Genomic DNA, 23,571 nt, shown 5'->3' with positions numbered 1-23,571 from the left:
CATGTCGTTGTTGTTGCTGTGATTTTGAATAGGCAAACTAGTCAGTTACGACTATTGTTACCTTGCTAATTTGTCCATGTCGTTTCAGCAGACTGTCAACTTAAAAAAAATCATTGATAGATAGTGGTCTCAGAATTAATGGTATTGATCTATATATTTTAAACGTCTTTTGCCTTTAGCCGGCAGCAAAATGTTTCTGCTGTTTCATTTTTTTTCGTACAGAGTTTTAGTTCTTTCGCCCAAGTTGAATTTTAAAAAGTCTTTGAAAGTTGAGATAGTATACAGGTAACGCCACCAGAAATATAGCTATAATCGATGAACAGGCAGGCCTAAGCATCGCTCTTTTCTCATTTTCAATTGTCAATACTGAATCTACTGAAAGCCGTTACAACAAATTTCCTTCTAATTCTTCTTTAAACCCATATTACATCACAATAATTTTATATTTATATCCAACATATGTACTTTTTCAAAGCTTTCCAAAGCTAAGATCACTTCTTCATTATTATCGTGATTTTACCGTAACTGTAATTTCTTGATTCTTTTGAAACATTGCTTTTTGTTGATTTTCTGTGTATTTTTATGTTTCTTTTTGTAAAACATTTGCCAATTCAGCTGGAACAAGCGGCGATCATTTGTTCTAATAAAATCTTGAATCTTGAAATTGAAGCTAAGTACAGGTCTGAACACTGATCATTACACACGTCCAAACAGTGCACTTTTCAAAAAGAAATCTTTTGGAATTTACTCTGAAAGTTCTTGGAATTTTACAAAATATCTCGGAATTTTACAAAGTTTCTCCAGTCTTCTTCTCTTTTATACACAAAAAAGGATGAAATATGGGTCCAGTGCCATGATGAGCCAAAAATTGATAACTTTTCGGTATTTCTCACTTCCCGAAATGATCCTGGAAAATAGCAAGATGTCGAAGCACTGCGTCCAGCTGGAGTGGAGCTGTCTCGATCTCTTTGTCCTGTTTGTATTTTTCTGTTACAATATTTTTGAGGACACCGTTCATCTTTGCCGAATATCTTACTTCTGCCAAAAAAAGAAGCACTGCTGGTCAGTAGAAGTCCCATCGATTTTTTTTTTACCATTCTGAAGAAATGGAAAAAGAAAGTGTGAAACTGTTGGATAAACTAAGGTTGGTTATCTACATGGGCCTCATTCATTCCCTTTATTTTGAATTAAAAGATTGTTTTGATATGAAAAAGCGTGTCGACTGAACTAGTAGTAGTAAGCGGAGTCGGTCGATGGAGAGCAAGCGGCGCAGTGCTGCAATTTCTCCGGCGGGCCGAGGCGAGGATGGACGCTAATGTTCGGACCAACCCACGTCCACGTAGCCAGGAGGATTCTAACGTTAGACTAGAGTAAAGATCATTTACGTATGCGTACACTCACAAAGCCAGGGATTCTGTTGCATTCATCTCGGCCTACACATAGTTTACTTACAGTCTGTTATTGTCGCCATCTTGCTGTCTTAAATTTGTTATCATAGCCCACGGCACAACCATTAGCCAGGGGCGTTGTGGGGAGTGAAAGTTATATACTGTACGTAGCTCACTCTAATTGAGTCTAATGTTGTAAGTTAGAGCAATTACGGGATCGGAGTTCGGTTCGGAAGTTTTGCTCCTAAAATCGGAATCGGTTCGGATATCGGATCGGAAGATATTCAAAAACAAAAAAATACATTAAAATCTGTATGTGGCCGGCGCGTGGACAAATGCGGCACGCTACACTGATAGTGATGGCAGAATTTGTTTTGATCTCCGACAAAAACGGAGGAAGAAGATGATGAATTGTTTTGATCTCCGACATAATCGGAGGAAGGAAAATAAGATAATGACGTTCCAGCGCGCGACACTACCGCCGATCAACGATAGGCCTCTTCTCTACAACATCGTGGTGATGTCGGAGGTAATCGTAAACTCTTAAAGGTCGCATGACCTCCCGAAAAAGACGCATTATTATCCAGAGTTGTTTACCATGATATTCACCTTCTCTACAACATCATAGTGATGGCGGAGGTAATCGTAATCTCATAAAGGTCGCAGGACCTCCCGAAAAAGACGCATTATAATCAACAGTTGTTTACCGTGATATTCACCTTCTCTACAACATCGTAGTGATGGCGGAGGTAATCGTAAACTCTTAAAGGTCGCATGACCTCCCGAAAAAGACGCATTATTATCCAGAGTTGTTCACCATGATATTTACCTTCTCTACAACATCGTAGTGATAGCGGAGGTAATCGTAAACTCTTAGAGGACGTATAGTCAGATAGTCGTAAATATTACCGCGCATGTCAGTGTGTTCAACTAAATCTTATTTGCCTCCGCTTAAGATCAAAACATGTCGTCTTTTCGTTGTTTTTCTTCCTCCATTTTTGTCGGAGATCAAAACAAATTATCACCAATTATCATCATTATCGTTTTGTTCTTCCCTGATTATGTCGGAGATCAAAACAAATCATAATCTTCTTCTCCACCTGCCTTTCCGCTAATATCGGAGATAAAAACAAATCATAATTTTCTTTCCCTTTATCTTCTTTTCCTTCCACCGCTTTTGTCTGAGATCTAAACAAATCACCAGCGCATTTTGACGGCAAACATGTCGCCACGTGTTTTTTTGTCTTCTTATGTTTTGGTTTTTCCGATCCGATTTTTTCCTCACTGGTCAAAAATCGGAGTTCGGAAAAATGTAGAAAAAAGGGGAAAATCGGATCGGGAATTGGAATAAAAATCGGTTACAGCATTAGCTCACTCCCCACTAACGCCAGGAATCACCGTACATGCCTTTGCGTATCGGACAGGATTACCCATGGTGAACCTAGACCTAAATCACCAATTTTAGTTATAGTTTTTCGCCCAAAGTTATGTACATGGGCAAGTTTTATGTTTACCCCCATTTGATTCTATTTCTTTTATTTTTCATTAAATAAATAGTCGTAAAATTGAAAGAAATTAAGAGCAATAGCGTTCACTTACCCCTGTCTGTTTACGAAGCCATTTTGATTTCTTTTGTTATGATACCTAGATACACACGCGTGCAGAGCTGCAACTTAGATTTAAAAAATACTTGCATTTGTCAATAAAAATCACGATTTGTAAAATATTTGTTTCGGTTGAAAAATATCATGAAATAATTTATATGATATTTATCGATAAAAAAAAATATTTTGCGATTCCTGATATCTATCGGCAGATGCAAATATTTTTTTAATTCAAGTTGGCAGTCAAACCGCCAAACTGGATTAAAAAAATATTTTTATATTCCGTCAAGCGAATTTGACTTAAGTTTGGGATCATGCCTTCCATTTGGGATTTGGATTAATTTTTTGTGAACTGAGAAATTTTTATTGAAAATCAACTTCATGATAATTTTTAAAATGTGCGCAAATTATGGTCACCCCATTATACTATAAGTATAACCTCGCACAACATCAACGCATGTCATTTCATAATGAATTTTGACATTTTATTCATCACACGATTGTGAGAGAATAAAACGCCAAAATCCGATCCTTGATAATGCGGTGGAGATTACGCAAAAAAAATCAAAATGTGAATTTTTCCTATCAAACAGTCTCGATTCAAGTCGTCGGTGCATAATTCTACAAAAAAATCAGACTGCATCTCATTTTTTTGTTTTGAATATTTTATTTTCTTCCTTAAATAAGTGTACAATCACAATTCATATAAATAAAGATTTTTTTGCATGTATACAATAAATAAACAGTCAAACAAATAAATATATGATGAAAGGGCCTGAACGAGCAAGATGTCTTGCGAGTTCAGTCAGGGAAAGTGGGATGATTAGGCAAGTTTATTGGGGGTGCAGACATAGGCGGCAGAAGCGGGGGGAAGGGGGGTTGTGTCCCCCTAAATTTGAGGTGGGGGGGGCATCCCCCACTCCCCCTCCCTAAATTTTTTGTTGATAACCCTTTTTTTTTGCCCATCAATTTTGTTTCCTGTGCCCCCCAAAAAAATACAGGTGGACCCCCCTAAAATTTGTGTGGTCCCGCCCTAAAAGTTGGGTTGATAACTTTTTATTCAAGTAATAATTGTTCCGCAGCATGCATCAAGAACTGAATAGAGAATCTAATGAAAATGAGAATTATGCTCACTGATTTACTTTTCACTCTTGTACCAAAAAGTGTTCTTCTCCCCCCCCCCTCTACTTGGTACTCACCTCTGAGTCTCCATTTGCAATGAATGTAAAAATATTTTGTTTTCCATCATATTTTAGGAGCTTGAATGTAGGTTCAGAAAACATTTGTGTCATTGGTGTATTTGGTAAAGGGTCGTCTGGTTCTTCCTGTAATGGGCTCGTTCTCAACAACCTTCTTGACAAACACGTCTTTGAGGTGAGAATTTTAAGAAATAAATGATAATAATAGTGATGATAAAGTGCAATAATTTCAATAAGAAACACTACCAGTCACATGTCTTTAACTCACTATTGCACTATGAAAGCAGAGAACGATTGTTTGAACTTTGTTTTTATAGTGTAGTAGGTGTGTAAAGTGTGACTGGTAGTGTAGTCCATGCAGTGCTGATTACCCCGGGCTTTGCATGGCTACATGAGTATTCATGGAATTCTTTCCTACTGGGTACTACACCTGCACTTGCATACAGATGGAGGGAGCAAGCAGCTTCCCCCCCCCCAAAAAAAAAAATGGTTCATAACCAAGAAAAATTAGAAAAAAAAATAGAAAAGGGGAAAAGTGAAATATTGCATTTTTTCTGATTACATCAAAGTCGTCTTTAAATATGATTTTGTTTCAAAACCGTCAAAATGTTTGCTTGCTCGCCCGCACCTTTTTAGAACTTTTACTCCATCCACCTAGGTTGTGAGTGGCAGATGTCAATAAATGCCTTGCCGAAGGACATAGTTCTGTGGTGTGATCTGAACCCTGGACCTTGTAATTCAAAGTCCAGAGCCTTTTCTACTGAGCCTCAACCCCTTATATAAAGTTTGATGAAACATTTACATAGATACTATATGAAAGGAGCGCAAATCTGACCATACCTTAAATAAAAAAAGAATTGGGTAGCTATTTTTTTCTTCATTTTTGTCTCGTCCAAACTTAGGGATCCAAATATCGTCTTTCCGTCACAAACCTAATGACACATTACTCTACAACCGTAAGTCGCTTTTCAACCAAATTTCAATGGTAGATGGACTTGGGGAACCTGTATCTAATGCTGCAGTCGGAGGTCACATGGTATTAGGTCAAAGGTCATTTTCAGGTCAATGTTAAAGTTTACATGCAAGACTCCTTTATGACACCTAACTCCACAACCGTAAGTCACTTTTCAACCAAACTTGGATGGTACATGGACTTGGGGGACCTTCATGTAATGCTGCAGTGGGAGGTCACATGGTAAGGTCAAAGGTCATTTTCATGTCAACGTTAAAGTTTATATGGAAGACTCTTATGACACCTAACTCAGCAACCGTAGGTCACTTTTCAACCAAACTTGGATGGTGGATGAACTTGGGGGACCTGCAGGTTAGGCTGCAGTCGGAGGTCATATGATAAGTTCATTTTTAGGTCAACGTTAATGTTTACATGCCAGACTCTCTTTTGACACCTAACTCAGCAACCGTAGGTCACTTTTCAACCAAACTTGGATGGTGGATGGACTTGGGGAACCTGCATGTTATGCTGCAGTCAGAGGTCACATGGTAAGGTCAAAGGTCATTTTCAGGTCAACAAAATCGCTTTTGCCTTGTTTTATCAGACCCAAAATATACAAAAGCAATTTTCTGTTAGAAAATGTCAGATTTCCATTAAAAATTTGCTCATATTTACATTCAATGGCTTAAAAAGCACTTTAAATATGTATTTGACTGTATAAATAAACAATCCCATGCATGATTTTCTTGTATACTAAAAGAATAAAATTGACCAACCAACCAAAATATTTCACTTTGGGCTAATGAGGGCAATAGCATTTTTGTCTCGCCTGCATAGCAGAGCGAGACTATAGGCACCACTTTTCCGACGGCATCAACATTGAAATCTTAACAAAGATTAAGTTTTTGAAATGTCATCATTCAAATTTCAGGTTACAGGACATAGGTCAAAGGTCCTTTAAGGTCAATGAGCTTTGGCCGTGTTAGGTTTTTTTTAATTGAATTGGCATCATAATTTAGAAAGTTTATGGATCTACAGTAGTTCATGAAACATAGACATAAGGGTAATCATGTATGAATGATTGTTTTGCACACGTCTTAGGTCACATGATCATGGTCAAAGGTCATTTGGGGTCAGTGGACATAGTATTTCATTATCATATGAATGTGAATAATTATTCAATAGCTGTTTTCAAAGTCAGCACAGGTGTTATGAAATCATGTAATGCAGGCGAGACTGCCAGAGAAGTTCCACTTTTTTTTTTGTTAGTTCTGTTGACAGCAAAGATTATTTGATGAATCCAAAGTGAACCTGAATGCTCTGTGTTTGTTGAGTACCACGACACTTGATTTCATACTGATTTTTTTAATTCAATGAAATATATTATCTTTTCCCTGCAGAAATATTCATTATTTGAGCGTGTGCAATCAGATGATCAGGGAGTTAATAGTGTGAGTATATTCAGATAGATATAGATTTTGACAAATTGTCGTACGCACCACGAACCGTCCTCTCTGTGCACTTAGATGCGAAAGTTAGTTTTGCAGAAAACACATCTAAAGAAAAGCTTTTTTTAAAACCAGCAATTAATGCACCTACAAGGAGAGCAAATTATTTACCGGAGAGGGTGGTTCGTGGAATAGATACAGTGCACTATCGCGCCTCGCCTCTCTTTTATGATGCCCACTGTAGCGTAAATAATTCCCTTCAAGAAAATATAAAGATACGGGATGGAGCTTTGGAAACTATAAAACAAAGACACGGGTAAATAATTTGCTCTCCTTGTAGGTGCACTTATTGCTGGTGTTAAAAAAGCTTTTCTTTAAATGCAATTTCTGCCAAACTAACTTTCGCATTGAAGTGCGCAGAGAGGACGATTCGTGATGCGTGTGACGAAATTTGAAATTTGCAGTAAGATGCTTGCTAGCCTGTGGTACAGCTATAGTGGTCGACAGTGATCGGCGCGACCAGCACGGAAGACTTCTGACCACCACTCATCATGAAAAACACTTTCCGACCACCACTGATTTCAAATGAAAAATGTTTCAAACAATGTTTCAAACAACTCCTAGCATGGAAATAAGAATTGCACTTGCGTTAATTTCCATCTTTAATCTTGTTTTGTTTGCATAATTTACAATAAACATTTATATTTGATAAATATCAGTTTATTTTCAACGATATGCTTATGTCGGATTGTCAATACATGATGTTCATTCACTTTTTTGTCTTAAGACTGCTACATGTAACTCTGCCTCAAAAAAAACTTTGTATTGCCTCAACCACTAAAAGGACCCTAACTAGAACATGTGCTATCAACAAGAATATTAGTCTTTTAAAATTTGATATTTGTCGTAATATTGCAAGATGAGGTGATTGGAATCAAAATTGATTAAGATTCTTATAGAACATGTTATCAGTCCGGGGGGGGGGGGGGGGGGTGTTTTACAAAGATTTAATTTAAGGCTATTAGAGTCGCATGCAGACGCGAACATAATATGCAACACGTAATCTTGTTGATCGATACGCAGTTGTGCAAGAAGTCTTCTTGGCATGATCTGGCCAGTGCGGTTGTGTCTTTTATACCACACATAACTAGGCATTTAAGTGTGACTTTACAATTTATGTCATATTTAAATCTTTGAGAGCTGAATGAGCTGAAGTATGATAATTCTATTGTTAGTGATTATGTAACAATTGGCTGTCCATACTTAAACCACAACTTTAAACCCGAGTTTAAGTTAAACCCGACTTCAGAATACATGCCATAGAGTTCAGTGTGACCCAAGCATGACTTATAGACACAGATTGTCAGTGCACAACTGATTAATATACAGTATTAAACATGCATAACCTGAGAAAAATTTGATCAATGCGATGACATGCAGCTGGAAATTTATGTATGACACTGAGTCATACTTAAAATATTTGTAAAACACCCTCCAGGAAAGATACCGATATTGAATTGTGATCGTCAAAATATTTCCATTTTACCAATTCTATCTGCGAAACTTTTTGTGTTTCTTCTTCTATAGTGTTACATTGAACCGTACTATGATCAATCAAGGCACACGCTTTACCTCCAGCTTGTGTCTATATATGATGGTGCTCAACTGGCTCATATATGTCGACTTCACCCGCAGCATATATCAACAGCTGTAAGTCAGATGATTAAAATATCTTTTTGTTCTACTGTAGGGCCGTCTGCACCATCCCGAGTTTTCAAATTAGCGCGCTATTTCTGATCCGGCAAATTATCCCGATCTGAAAAATCTCGAGATTGTTTGTAATGCAGACGCAATTATCGCGCTAGTTCGTAGGATTAATCTCGAGATTGCAATCCCAAGTCAACTCGGGTTTATTTGCAAAATAGCGCGCTATTTACGAATTATCGCGCTAATTCGTAGGTGCAGACGCACTCGGGTTTGGACTCGGGTTAATTTATTCATGACCTTCAGTCCATAATGCAATTCGTGTTCCATTTCCGCCTTGGTAAAAACATAAACACATTGCGATTATACCGAACGCCTCCTCCGCCATCATATTAAACGAAGAATACTTCACTCGCTTATATTATAGCGCGGCTGAGCTGAGAGGATTGTTGCATAACAACGGTCGAATTCGGCGAAAGTGCTAGTGAAAAAGAGTACATGGTAGTTGATTGCATATCGCGGGAAGTTATTCAAAAGCGCGGGCCGTTGAAACTCCAAGATCGCAAGTGCGCATGCTCGGAATATCGGGCTTGTTGCCTCGCTCGAGCAAGAATCGCTCTTCTTGCGATGGTGGAGACGGGGTTTCTTGAATCTCGAGATTAATCGCGAAGAGGGCTGATCGGGCTAAAATCTCGAGATTGAGCAAACTCGGGATGGTGCAGCACCGCCTTGTGAGTTGTGATCCATGTATAAGACCCTTGGAAAAAACGTGGAAATACAATGATATTAGTAAAAAGGGAAATAAGTGAAGAATTCATGATTTCATTGTAGCTTTCACCGTTTGTCCATTCAGGTAATAGATTTAAAGGAGAAATGCATTGATTATGAATGTGGTCTTATTATATATCAATGGAAAGGTAATGATGTGGGAATTATCAGTGGGTCATTCAAAAATAACGAAAATAATACATAAGGTGAAAATTGCCGATTAAATAACGCCATAAAATGCCTCTCCGAAATATGCCTCGCACCGGTTTCTGAATTGACTCAAATTTGATGATGTCACTGTCTGTATGAGAGGCGTGATTGGCTCTCCGATGTGAAGCTCCACTTGCATGCAAAACCTGATGCGTGGGTACATTTTCTCCACATTGTCACTGAATACTTCGATCACGAAATGAAAGAAAACACAGAATTTTATCTCGATTTGGATTTTCAACTCGATGATTTTGAAGATAATTTTTAATATATTTCTGCTTTAATTGTTATTGTCTAAAAACAAAATGTATTTAGGGACTTTTTGTGGTATGGTTTGCCGAATTATTTTTAAATGAATGGAAAATGCTTAAATTGTTGTGATTCATGGACAGATAAAAAAAAAAAATATGTAATAAATGGAGATATGAAATATTTATGAGTATCATATCCCCCACCCGCTCCCTACCCTTTAAGGTTGTTAAACTGTACATATGATAGCTTTTCAAGATGATTGGAATAATCTTCTTATGATATATTTTTTTTGGAAATCATTTCATTATATTCCTGAGAACATACATTTACCCAATTGTTCCAGGGTGTGTGTTTCACAATCATTACATGTACTTTTTGTGTCATATGCATTTGTATAAATAACGTATCATTACCAATTTTCAATTTCATCCATTCACCATATAAAAAATATTCAAATATATTACAAAATAACATACATGAATAAATACAACAAATATTTATGCATTCATACAAGAAATTAAAATATGGTAAAAAGAGGCAACCCAAAAAATAAAACCTTGTAGGCAGGTGCCCCTTTACAAATATAAAATTTGAACATACTACACGGCTGTTTCACAGGGAAAATAAGCTCAGCGCCCCCTTGCGGCCCGAGTGCGCATATGCATTCAACGTTAACTGCGACTATGTACCCATGTGCGATGTAAAGAATGTTTGGTGGAAGTTGGGACATCTGGCTCTGGCTCGACCAACTCTCTCTGTTGTCCTCAGCAGTTCCTTTATTTCGCAAGAATTCCGTGGAGAAAGCATTTTTTTCTATGTTTCAAGTCGTAAGTATGATATTGTAATTATATTTTTTTATTTATTTCCATTTATGTCTACATGTTTGCGTTTGGGTTACAAATGTGAACTCGCGAATCTTTTCCTAAAATGGAACTTTTTGAAGCCCAAAATGTGAATTGTCCGGTTTGTCGGTACTTAATCTTCATAATGATTTTGTTTTGAATGCACATAAGATTCCTCTGCCGCAATTTTTCGTGGGACCCATCAGTATAATATATTTTAGGTTGATTTTTCGATACAGCACATTCTGTGTGTGTAGTCAGTGACCATCGCGACTGCGGGCGCCGCAGCGTGTGGCCAGACCTACCCCATGCCCTGACTCCCGGGCCTGAGGCCCAGATACCGCACATGCCGCAAGACGCTGCAGCCCTGCTGCATTGTGCTGACTGGTGCAAGGTATTTCACGCTCTGTTTCACAGCTGCACAGTTGTGTGCGGGTGTGAATTTGTTATTGTTGATATTATACTTTCAGTATTTCTTAAATTATGAATCTGTAGACCACTAGCACTAGACCAAATCTAGATTAAATTAATATTAGATTTAGAATGTAAATATAGACTACAGTTCTACTACTAGATTATGATTAATTTCTTATTTTAAATTGTCTGCACCACCCTTCAGGAACTCACCACCTTATCTGCTTTCTCTCACAGCATAGCCCATCCTAGACCCACACAGGCAGCTTAGCTCAGTCGGTTAGACTAGAGCGCATGTTTCGGATAAGATCGTAGATCTCAACGTGAGGGGTTCGAGTCCCGCTCATGCCGAAACGCGACTGACAAAAAATCTGATGCAATATATCAACACATTTCACCAATTCTCCATGAGTTACATTGGTTACAGTGGCGTACCCAGGATTTTCCAAAGGGGTGGGGGGCAAATTCGTCTGCCCAAGAATTTGTCAAGCAAAAAAAAGGTCTTCAACAGCAAATAAAGGATTTTGTACCAGAAAAAAAATTTACAAGCCAAAAATAAGGTCTTCAAGTTCAAGAGGGGACCACTTGTGGCTCCTCAGGGATCTGTTGTGACCGTCAAGGCAAGGGGGGGGGGTACATTCCTTGCATGAGTTGTAACTCGTCAGGGGGGGGCAGTCTGCCCACTGCCCTTTGGTACGCTAGTGATTGGTTGCCAATTTAGATGGATATAGAATTTTAAATACTTCTCACTTTGAAAATTTGGCACCAACATATCCCCAAGACCTTGTCATGCCTTATATGCACGAGCTCGTAGCCGAAGATCATCACACCAGCAACAAGACTCCCAAGACATGTGTACCATATGGTTCGCAAGCTTTCTCTGCCTCAGCACCTCTGGAATAATTTGCTGTTATATTTAACCCGAAAAAGACTGGGGGGGCTGATTCAGCCCCCCCCTCGACATTTTTCGCGATAAATCCGCCGCGCGAAATTTTTTGACCGCATCGCTCGCTGACTTTTTACTTTCAAGTCTCGCGCAACTTTTGAGACCAAAATTGTGACCCCCGAGTACGCGGTTCCAAAATTACGCAACATTTCGTAAGTGCATGCAGACCCAAAATTACTCAAAAACGTGAATTTGTGTACAAATCCAATGCAAATAGTGTTCTTAGCCAAAATTCATAAATGTATCATTATTTTTCCTTTTACTGCTTAAAATCAATTAATTTTATCTTTTTTAAGGTAGAAATAAAGTCCCCAATAATTTCCATTGAAAAAACAATAAAAAACAAAAAGTCGAAAAACAAAGAAATACATAAGAAATTTAGAAAACAATAGAATACATAAGAAAATAAATGTGATTTTGAAATTTTTTAAAAATCAATTCGATCAGATGCCTATCTAGAGTATGTGAAACAAAAATTAGCATTTCAGGGGCATTATTTTATTAATTAGAGCAAACTTATGATTTTACGCATAAATTAGCATAATTAATGAGACATGAGATTTTTTGCAGAATTTGATGTTATAGTTTTGTAGATAATGCCAAAGGTAACGCATGTGCCAATTTTCTTTGCAATCGCGCTATCGACGGCGGAGATCATAAGGGGGGGCTGAATCAGCCCCCCCCCCCCCCCAGTCTTCTTTGGCGTCGAAATAGCCCAGTCTATTTAGGGTTAAGAATGATACCATCACTGGAGACCTTCAAATCTAAACTGAAGTCTTGTCTTTTCTAACATTATTAGTTATTGGCAACTTGACACTCATCCAAACTTTATTTCTTTTCTTGTGCGCCTCGGAATATAATATTTATAGATAGATGGCACTATATAAATGCCTATCATTAGTTTTAAATAGGTCTAAACCTGTGTAAAACATTTTCCTATCCTATCCCACTTGTTCTCCTGATAAAGTACAGTCAACTGACTGGTGCGTTGTACTATACAGGGGTGGATCCATAATTTTCCAATGGGGGGGGGCGCAAATTCAGTTTCCAGAGGAAAAAATTTGACAAGCAAAAACAAAAGGTCTTCAACTACAAATAAAGGATATTTCGTACCCGAAAAAGTTAGACAAACCCCCCCCCCCCAAAAAAAGGTTTTCTGCTACATAGTAAGGGTATTTCGTACCCAATAATGTTTGACAAGCAAAAAAAAATGTCTTCACTTAAAATAAAGGGGGTACACCGCTGTTTACATGGCATTTTTACATTACAAATTTTCAATTTGCTATTCAAAGGGGGGGGGGCACGTGCTTGGCTTGGCTTTGTAATGAAGATTAAAGATATGAAATAGACGAGAGGTCTAATAAATGATGAATTAAGAAGTCCAATGGGCTGTTTCATAAAGCTGTTCATATAAGTTGATAGCAACTTTAAGAATGACAGGTGATCCTTTCTTGTGGTAAATGATATTTTCATTGGTGGTGGTTTAGGTAAGAAATGGTAAGAAAGATTCACCAGTCGTTCTTCAAAGTTGCTCCTAACTTATGAACAGCTTTATTAAACACCAGGTCAACCCCGGGATATCATTTTCAATTACATTTTATAAAATGGAATTTTGGGGAATACATGTAGATCAAATGATTTATTTATGATCTGCCAGTCTGTAACATCACAAAATTAAATGATTTATAAAATCTATATCTGCAACATCCTCATTTCTCCTGATTCCTCTCACTTCTCTATTCACCGTATGATTAATAAATCAGACCAATATTTACAAGAAATATGAATGATAATATTACATCCAAAATTTTATCCTTAATTAAAAGTGCATGTTCATATTACATCAGAGTATAATTCTGCATCATATATCAATACATCACAAAAAAAACATTTAAAACAACTGTTTGCCGGCAAATAAATTTTTTCATATACATGTATCAAATTATTGTAAATTCATGTCGCTCGATTTGTTGATGATGTGCCTCGTTTGTGACGTTACAAAATAAAACGAATTAAAATTCTGTATCTCCAATATCCTTACTTCTCCCTGTCACTCATCTGTTCATCACATAATTAGCAATAAATCAGGTCAATATTTACAACAAATAGGAATGATTTGCATGCACTTTCATCAGTGTGTTGGCTCAGTTGATAGAGTGTCTGTCTTTTAGAAGGAAGGTCATGAGTTCAAACCCCAGTCACAGATCAGACCCTAGTACATTGTAAGATGGGAGTTGCTGCTACCCACAATCAACTGACCAAAATTAATTTTCAGAGAATTTTTGTTTCAGATTTTTTTTCAAACATTGAAATATGGGCTTTTTTTGTGATAATAATACTGTTTTTTTATAATTCTACAGCTATTACCTTATAAGTTCCCCCATTATTGCTCTGAACAATAAAAAAAAAGTTAAAGATGATACAGATACTTGGTTCTAAATGTATTGAAATTATTAGAAGGTGGTACATGTATGTACCTAAATTTAAAGAATAAATGTATACTAAATGTTTATGTACATATCTGAATATGAATTCTGTCAATTTCATTACCACACTAACCCTACAAAATTCTACCATAAATGTTGAAATAATTTAAACTCCTTGAAGACAAGTTCCATGTTTATCCAGTACCTTTTACAAAATATCTGTTTCACAATCGACATTGATTCAATGTCACAGCTTCCAATTTTTCAACTCTAAATTCACTTCTTGGGGGCATTTCATCAATATTTTTTGTCCGACAAGTTGTCAGATCTGACATCTTTCCTGGATTCTGATTGGTTAAGAAGCACTGTTACTATAGTAACTGTCGGATAAAACAGGACTTGTTGGATTAAATGTCTGACAAGTCCTTTCATGAAACACTTCCCTGAGCTGACCTATAGTTAGAGATCCTGCACTGATCTAATTAAAATATCTCAGCTGCCAAGCTGAACAAGAACATTTCAGTATTTTTAAAGCTGAAAATCTGTATATTGATGAGCAAATAAGTATTTTTAAAGAAATACCATAGGATGACACATAAAACAAACTATATAAATCCGTATTTTTTTATGAAACTTAGTATTCGCATTTTTCAGTACTAAATATGAAAAATAGCTCTATTTTATGTGTCCTTACATGTAGATGCCCAGAATTTTGGGGAGACTGGAAAATACTATCGCCTCGTGTTTGCATTCAAATATCAAGCAAATAACACATTGTATATATATCCTGCTTATTTCAAAAATTAATGAAGACCAGGACAATACAGTCTTAAAGAACCAGTTCAAAATTATGATGCATGAAATTATAATAAGATGAATTCAGTCACATATTTCTAAAGATTTATTACATGATCATTAGCAAATCTATCTTTATGAATTTATCTTCAAACTTTTTTTTCAAATTTTACAAACCTTAAACATCTTTACAAACAAATTTTCATGAAATTCATAGACATACTCCAAATTGACTGCTGACTTAACATATATCATTCTTCATGACAGCCTTAAAGTTTATCAGACATAGCAACAATACAAACAAACTCCTTACCTACATTTCTAAAAATGTAATTATGTATTCAATGGTGGTTCTTTACAAGTATGTCATGAAAGCTCGCTAAACGTGCAACATGCAAACTCGATATTTCCTGCTCACTTTTCAAATAATTGTTAACATACATGTATTTTAAAGTTGCTTTTACATGTTGTTGTTCTGTTATTTCTGAACAGGCACAAGAATTCAATTTTGAAACATTTAATTGTTAATAGTTTAGTTATTAATTTACAATGCCTTTAATAGATGGCCTTTATTATTGAATTGTAGTTTATAGAAAAAATGAACCAGGAACATAACATCTATTCAAGTAGTGTACACTGGCAAGGTTCCAAAATCCAAACTCGATATGTAGTACTCTTAGCAGTAATGTCTTATAATAAAGGCCCATCTGAAAAATTACACTCATATTCAATAAATACAGACCTTTTCTTCTTAAGACTTTTCAGTCTCATGTGATATTGGGCTAAGTTATTATCTTTATAATTAATAATTTTCTTAACCCTAAAATGACTGGGACTGATTCTGCCCCCACCATTCTTCTTAGGCATCGATATGGCCAAGTCTATTTAGGGTTATAGGTACATGTATGTTTCATAATAAGAAACATAATAAAACAAGATATATAAGACAGTTCATAGTTCTTCCATTCAGTTAACTTCCTCAATTAGAAAATTCAAATGTAAATAGATCATATCGAATTTACAAGTATGCTCTAGTAAGCCTTGAACATCACAGACTCAACTCGACTCATGCTACCAGTCAGTTTCATTGGTTGGTTTTGGACACGATCCCATTGGTTGGTTTTGGACACGATTTTGCCAGGATGACATGTCATCCTGGCAAAATCGTGTCCAAAACCAACCAATGGGATGCCATCGGAAATAACATAACATCTTTGGGGTTTTTTTTACTGTTGCATAAGGATTTAATGGTTATACATGTAATGTGTTCACAGAGTCAATGGACATTATTCCTCGTGAAAAAGTTTCCTCTTTATTGGTTGTCTCTGTTGAGATTTAATTGTCGGTAGTGTGGTCATGTGATGTGCTCTCAGCATGGAAATTATTCTGTTGTTTGAGTTGGATATTCCTGCCATTCTTCTGCGAAGTTGGTTGAAGTTGGCGTGCATGGACTCGATCCCTTGCTCATTTAAGAGCCCCAGTCCCACTCTGAACTTGTGAAGCTGATGGACAATATGATCCTCTAGGATATGCAGTTTCGGCGATATTGATATGCCCGCTTTCCTAATCATTCTCATGAAGATGCCAATTGCCTTTTCTGTATGTGAAAAATAGTAAAAGTAATTAGAAGTAAACATGTAGGTGGAGAGTTTTGTTTTGTTAAGGAGGTATAGAATTCAGAATCGCTGCACAACCAACGAACATCATGACCAGCTATCGTTCATTTTCTTTCTTTTTTCCCCAAACTACATGTCTATGCAAAATAAAACGTTGATATTGAATTTTATTTTTTACTTCTATGAAAATTTAGTCATGTTACAATAGCTAGAAGAATAGAAATGAGAATATGTGTGAACAATGAATTGATTAAACTAAATAATCATTCAAAATTGCAAAATTGTGTCATGTTGGAGATTCTATCTATTAAAGTTCATTATACTAGTAATGTAAAGAGAACAGAAGCTTTAGTATCCTAGAACTGTATTTGAAATAAATAATTACCCCCTGGAATTAAAATGCATTTCCCATGGTAATAGCTATTACAAAATTCAAAACAAGTTTGTCTTGTGAAAGATAAAAAAAGCTGAAAGCCATACATTTGATATGTGCAATAGACCAGTTCATAGTTACTTCATTGACAATTTCGTCCAAATGAACTTTCATTTACTTCAATATGATAGGCAGATTTCAAAGCAAGATATTACGTAAGCTTGCCTTACATAGCAGGATGAAGGAATTGAATAGGCCAGGGTACTAGAATAGCACACCAACGAACACTCCATGATGGAATTTGTTGCATTTCTACTTTGGATGCATATTATAGCATGCTTTACAATGTACTAGGCAAACTGAAATACATGTCGTTCGTGGATGCATTGTTGAACTTTGTGGATGTAAATGGAAAAACACAATTCAACAGAATATATGAATAATTAAGAAATCAAAGTTCGTGCTTATCTAATTAAATCCCCTGATCATTCACAGAATGGAACTACGAACTGGCTTATTGAATTGAAATATTTTGTATTGATTGCAATCATTGCATTCAAGATACCTGTTTGTTTAATCTCTTCTTCAGACATCTTCTTCTTGGTACTTATTGCTGAGTGGCAATCTGCAAAGCCATAGAAGAGCTCTTTGTACTTTTCTCCTATGGTTGCTGCTTGCCTTAAGATGTCATGCGGGATGTCCATCTCATTTTGCATTCTTCTTAAGGTGAGTATTGGACTCTGTGTCAATGCCTCAATAACTTCAGGCTAAATAAAAAGAGTGTATTTGAAAACTAGTTTTAAAAAATTGGTACCAAAGAATGTTATAGTGTCAAATGAAAATACAAACGTTTTTACCTTATTATTTTCTAATTCTCATAAATGTAACGATAAATGTAAGTTCCCAGATCTGACAATTTGTTGGTTGAAAATGTTTTTACAAAATGTTCCCCTGGTGTCACATGATCTTCAATGGTGATACAAGCCATTGTTTGACATTTAATATGATTTTGTGAGATATTAAATTATCTTTCAATTCATTACCTTGCAGCATGTGTTCACATGATTCCCCACAAAAGCTCCTCCATGGTATTGTTGTCTATAGACATGAAATGTCTGCAGGGTATTCTCTAGCCCTTGAATAAGTGGGCCCAACTTCGGATGGAGGAACACGACCTCTGGCAGCTCTTGGAGATGTTTGATCTTTTGTTCAATTGCTAGGCAATCCCTCTCAAACAAGTCGTATATTCTCTTGAATATGCCCAGAGATAGGTGGAGAGTTGGGATGACGACCTACATTCAAAATAAGAAATTGCACACTATTTATTATTTTTTAAATGCAATCATATCTCTGTAATGGATCTATTTCATAAAACTTAGAAATAATTATCAAGTCGGTACTGCTGGCATGTTAGATCATTCCTTATAATTTTCATTACATTACTTTTAAATCTGGGTCATGGACATAAAATTTATGTTAATAGTGGTGTGTGTATTTGAGTAGCATTAATGATACATTTGTAGTAATCATTAAAGGTCAAGTCCACTGCACAAAAAAAAAAGTTGATTTGAATAATAAGAGAAAAATACATTAAACATAACACAGAAAATTTCATCAAATTGGATGTGAAATAAGAAAGTTATGACATTTTGAAGTTTCAATTATTTTTCACAACTTGGTGACATGCAAATGATATAGTAGATGTCCCTCACCATTTCTATTGTTTCAATTATGCAATATTTCCTTTTTCTTACAAATTTGACAATAAGGACCAACTTGACTGAACCATATAGTATTAAACACTGCTAATTCCACATGTTCAGGGAGAAATTAATCATTGGTTCACTTAACAATGAGGAGAAAATTAGAATATTTCATATTTCATATAATAAAATACCAAAGAAATAGTGAGTGGATAACAGTCTCCTCATCTGCATAAAGACCAAAATGTGCATAAGTGATTTTTTTGTATTTTTCTCTTTTTATTCTAATCGACTCGTTTTGGGAGTGGTCTTGTCCTTTTCACTATTAAAAGAACTTACATCATCAATCTCTATCGGTATCATAGCTTTCCGCACAATGCTGTGGGAGACCTCCTTGGAGATTAGTTTATTTGAGCCACTCTTGCGAAATTTCCTGAAGTCTGATTTGATCTTTTTTAGGCTGCGTTTGACAGAAGGCACCCGTTCTTCCTTGCTCCGTTGCATCCCATCTCTGGTGAGAAGACAGTATATACAGCAGTACCTAGCTGCATACATGTAAGTATAAAGTCATGAATTCAATTCATTCAGGTAATTTGTCACGCTAAAACTTGTTTTAGTATTATGAATTAGCAGAACATGGGTCTTATTTTTCATTTTGAGAAAATTAAATGCATCTTGCAAAAGATTTAATTGAAAATGATTTTTTTGTTATTTGGTATTTTACAGGAATATTCTTCAACCTTTGCCTATTTCTATCAAAATCAGATTAAAAAAAAGGTTTGTGATCAGGTAGGGAAGCTTTATATCCCCAAAATTCACAAGACGTTAAGCCTTGGGTGGGTACAAAACTGTTTCTACTAAATTTTTTTTGGTATGCCTTTCATGACAAAAATGTGATAATAAAAAAAAAATATACTTTTAAAGTTACCATTGCAGCTGAATATCCCATATGTCTTCACCAGGAATTCGTAGTCTCCGAAACATAGGATGTGTATCTTTTTTTCTCTGCAAAATAAAGCCCAAATTCAAACATTAAATGCAGTCCTATAAATAATATGTTTGAATATATAACTGAAATTTATTTTAAATGTAAAGATTATCATTACAAAAGATTTTCAAATGCGTCACAGGTTTATGGCATGTTATACGATTGATAGATTAATATATATGTAGATTAAAGTATGTGATTCACTTTACATGTTGGAACTGAAATTAAGAAACAGTAATTTTTATCCTGATAGTCCTAGGGGCCGGGTTGGGGGATATAATGGCCCACCCTCAACGCCTTTTTTCTTGAAATGATTGAAGATGTTAGATGTTGATAAATACCTCCATTTACTCTTCTTCATTTGTTTCAGTTGCCTCGCTATGGGACGAATCATTATCTGAAGGGATGACACGGAATCCGGACCTTCATAGTAACCGACAATCAAGGTGTTGTGAGAGGCATTGGGATTTTGAACGTTGCAGACCTCTACTGCCAGCTTGAAGGACCCCCCACCATGGTCCCCGCCAAACTTGATCCAGACTTGATCTTCAGGGATCACCCCATCATGATTTGTGAGAAATCCACTCCTGTGGAAAGATGGGATATGGTACGTTATAGTGATTTCTACCAATTTAATAGCGGCTTTAACTAAAAGACTGGTCTCAACATTTTTTAACATATTTGGTCAATGTGACAGGCCACACCATGCCTTTGTATTAAAATGAAAGTTCAAAGCCATATTTGTGGCAATTGGCACAAGGTTCCAAAATTATGCAACATTGTGCAAGTGCATATTAAATGAAAATTTCCTCGAAAATATGATTTGATTTACAAATCCCATACATATTCTGTTTTGAGCAAAAATTTCGAATTGTGTGTAATATTTCTACTTTAACTGAATTAATTCATGCCTCTGGCCATGGACTATTATTTTTTGTCATTTTGATGACAATGACCAGTTCCCTGAGTTGAATAAATCAGTTTCATATTGTTTATGAACAGAAATGAACAGAAAAAGATATAAAAGGCAATATAACATACTCACTTTTCATTACTTTCAAGGAAATCCATGACAGTTTCTTGCAAATTTGAAATGTATACATATGGGTGTTTGGCTGTTCTAGTGACTGTTTTCTTGGAGTCGATGTGAAAAGTTTCCTCCTCGTCAATGTAAATTGTGTCATACGTTTGTTTCTGGAGCTGAGAATTCAGAGCTCGTAGTTTACGTTCAGAAGAGAATTTCCCATTGTTGTATCTGTATGTAAGTTAGTGATATTTGAAATATACGTCATCCGCTAAGACAGAAATCATGAATGAATATGAGTACCCTTTTAAACATTATTATATCATGAATATTTCTTCAATGTATTTGAATGTTTGAAGGGTTAGTTAATGATATTCAGAGATTAATTAACTGTTATCAATCTATCATTCATAGGAAGAGTAGAGCTGGGAGAAGTTTTGCTTCCTTAGAAGTGGACAGTGAACTGGGAAATAAACTACAGCCCTAACAAGGATCACTAAACACCTCCAGTCTGTGACTCTTCTATGGACCAAGCAAGTCCCTGCCCCCCCCCCCCCCCCCGGTTCAAATGAGGATTGGCCAACCTAGTCTTTTGTTAATTGCCTTCAGACTGGAACTGCACAGTACAAGTCCTTAGTATGCAGGAATGGGGCTACAGCAGTGATAGAGACACTACATGTGACGGGGGGGAGATCGGACAATACAATACCTGTTAATCTGCTTCCTCGTACTGTTTGCCCAATATCTGAAGTCTTCCCCCCAAAGCCAGATCTTCATTCGACAGGACTTAAGTAGTTACCCACAGACAAGAAGAATGAGGAAACTTAAGATAACAAGGTCAGTATGACATTATTCACTCTCAGTAAAATTTACCTATTCATCTGTCTGTACTGTGACCAAGTAAGATGCACATCATTCATCATGGCCAACGTCTTTGCTGCATCAAATTCTTCCTCGTTATGTTGAATCTCTTTGAATGACTCACAAGAACAAGCTTTCTTCACATGTATAGGCTGTGGAATACAAAGTAAGCATTATTGTCATGTCACATTTTGATGGCCTTCTGCGAGAAACATGTTTAAAAATGAAATTTGATTCTTATGCATATACCCACCTAGAAGAGATGAATAGCTGTCACTCACTTGCTTACATATAAGGGGAATGGCTCCCAAAAACTTTTAATGAAAGAGAAACAGGGAAAAAGGTGGCAAAATTTATCAATTTCTCATTATTATGTCAAATGCTATCACAAATGTGTTTTTTGTGTATGGAAGCTAGGTCATAAATGTTTAATATTTTCAGAAAATGTGTTGAAAGGTAAGATATGAAAATGTTTAGAGTATCTTTTAAGGGGATGAATTTGTTTTGTAAATTCTTTAAACCATTCGTCAAATTCATGTTTTGCCTACGATTTTTCGAAAGAAATTATCAGGTGGTATATTACATTTGTACAGGCAATGAGCTGTGAATTAAAATAATTATCTCATTCAAAGTTCTAAAAAATTGGTGTTACTTACTCTTCCAGGTGTCTGAATTATGGCATGACCATCTTCCTGGAGCTTCTTCCAAACGACGAAACTGGAGGCTCTTTCCACTGATCTGGGAATATCAGCACTATGTCGTATTGCTTCTTCAATCGCCACCCCAGCTTTTTGGAGAGTTACATTTTGACGCTCTACCGGTCTTTCTTGCAGTTTGCATATATGTTGTGAGAATGTTTGTAGAAGTCCAGTTTTACCACATACACAATAAACTTCAAGTTCACATAAAGTTGTGTACAAAAACCGAGGACTGCTAGTAACATCAGCTATGGAAATGTTCTTGCTACAAATTGGACATGGTGAAACTGTACATTTGTTATATATGAAGTATTTACTGAGGCACTCACTACAGAAGTTACATGTATGTTCACAAGATGTTTGTACACTTGTACCACATCCCAAAATACACTGACAAATTGCACAGGTGAATAAATTACAGTCATGTTCATGAACAGTTGATAGTTGCTCAGAACTGGGAATGACAATACTTCCTTTATGTAAATGTTCAAATATGTTGCCAGCAGGAATAGTATACTCTAGAGATTTTGTCTTGTGTAAATGATGGTAAGTGTACTTCCTTTTTTTCTGTGGATTTAGTCTCCATTTGTGATGACAGATGCGACAGTTTTTTCTCAAATGTTTTGTCCACTGAATAGTTGTAAAATGCTGTGAGCCGTAGTTTCTTCTTCCAGAAGACTGGTGCTGAACTTTTCGTAGACATTTTCGACATAGATGTTTGGGATGGATTTCAGCTTGATCATCAAACGTGCTTACATCAAACACTGCAAGAATTTCTTTTCTGTATCTTTCAGTTGCGCATTCTTTTAATTTATCAGTAGCATGTACCCTTCCAGCACATACTCTGCACATTGATGTCAGTACTTGTACATGTTTCTCAAAACTCTCATTTGCTGATGTTGTCTAGTAATAGAAAAAACAATTATAATGATTTTTTTTTAATTTGATAGCAGAATATTTAATAAAAATAATGAAAAATTAGCTACTGTAATACATATACAGCAGATTTGACTTGTTGAAATGAACTCTCCCAGTAAAATGAGATCTTCACCCAATCCAGGTACCCATGAATTACATGTCTATGAACTAAACTTTTTGCTCCTTTATCTTATCTACACATCAGTTTCTTTATGCAATTTATAAGTAAGGCCTTGTGTGACGTTTTTATCAAGATCATATCTAGAGGGGGATCCAACAAGCCACTACTCCCGTCTAAGCAAATTTAAAATTGCATGGGCTTCATTTCTTTGAATATGCTGTTAAAATAGATCAAATTCCAAACAAAAGCTGACAGATTTATTCATGGGGAATGGCTGTGGCAATCTTGTCTGCATTAATTGATTCAATCTAGAAGCAGTGC

General features: G+C 36.1%; 2 protein-coding genes and 1 long non-coding RNA gene across 5 annotated transcripts in view; 2 read left to right on the top strand and 1 right to left on the bottom strand.

The window, feature by feature from the left end:
* The first annotated feature begins 1,037 nt into the window (after positions 1-1,037).
* LOC121427244 (protein smg8-like) overlaps positions 1,038-23,571 on the top strand; it is a 49,171-nt gene continuing 26,637 nt past the window's right edge. Inside the window, exons 1-4 of the mRNA XM_041623561.1 lie at positions 1,038-1,144; positions 4,249-4,366; positions 6,544-6,594; positions 8,179-8,301. Coding sequence (XP_041479495.1) covers positions 1,107-1,144; positions 4,249-4,366; positions 6,544-6,594; positions 8,179-8,301 — 330 coding nt within the window. The 5' untranslated portion in view covers positions 1,038-1,106. The remainder of the gene's footprint in view (positions 1,145-4,248; positions 4,367-6,543; positions 6,595-8,178; positions 8,302-23,571) is intronic.
* On the bottom strand, positions 14,520-23,063 carry LOC121427243. Of its 3 annotated transcripts, none has more exons than XM_041623557.1 (9): positions 22,170-23,063; positions 21,526-21,665; positions 20,674-20,883; positions 19,970-20,215; positions 19,557-19,645; positions 18,980-19,185; positions 17,981-18,229; positions 17,503-17,704; positions 16,196-16,545 (listed from the first exon to the last, which is right to left on the bottom strand). In XM_041623557.1, the coding sequence occupies exons 1-9, from the start codon at positions 23,061-23,063 to the stop codon at positions 16,235-16,237; spliced, it is 2,547 nt and encodes an 848-aa protein (XP_041479491.1). In that variant the 3' UTR covers positions 16,196-16,234. The 3 variants fall into 3 exon arrangements, with proteins under 3 accessions (XP_041479494.1, XP_041479491.1, XP_041479492.1); XM_041623558.1 differs by having other exon boundaries at positions 19,569-19,645; XM_041623560.1 differs by lacking the exon at positions 22,170-23,063 and having other exon boundaries at positions 14,520-16,545; positions 21,526-21,678.
* LOC121427245 lies at positions 20,121-23,418 on the top strand. The gene is made up of 3 exons (XR_005971681.1): positions 20,121-20,235; positions 21,067-21,489; positions 22,178-23,418. It is a non-coding gene; the product is annotated as an uncharacterized LOC121427245 (long non-coding RNA).

This window comes from Lytechinus variegatus, chromosome 14 (genome assembly GCF_018143015.1).
Source record: "Lytechinus variegatus isolate NC3 chromosome 14, Lvar_3.0, whole genome shotgun sequence".
Classification (NCBI taxonomy): Eukaryota; Metazoa; Echinodermata; class Echinoidea; order Temnopleuroida; family Toxopneustidae; genus Lytechinus; species Lytechinus variegatus.
This window is presented reverse-complemented; position numbering and strand designations above follow the sequence as displayed.

Excerpts from the sequence above, each read along its gene's own strand:
- LOC121427243 (XM_041623557.1), bottom strand. The coding sequence starts at position 23,063 with ATGTGCAGAGTATGTGCTGGAAGGGTACATGCTACTGATAAATTAAAA. Across the intron at positions 20,884-21,525 it reads CAGTACAGACAGATGAATAG|ATACAACAATGGGAAATTCT; the intron begins GTAAATTTTACT and ends ACTTACATACAG. Across the intron at positions 18,230-18,979 it reads TACCGATAGAGATTGATGAT|GTCGTCATCCCAACTCTCCA; the intron begins GTAAGTTCTTTT and ends TTTTGAATGTAG.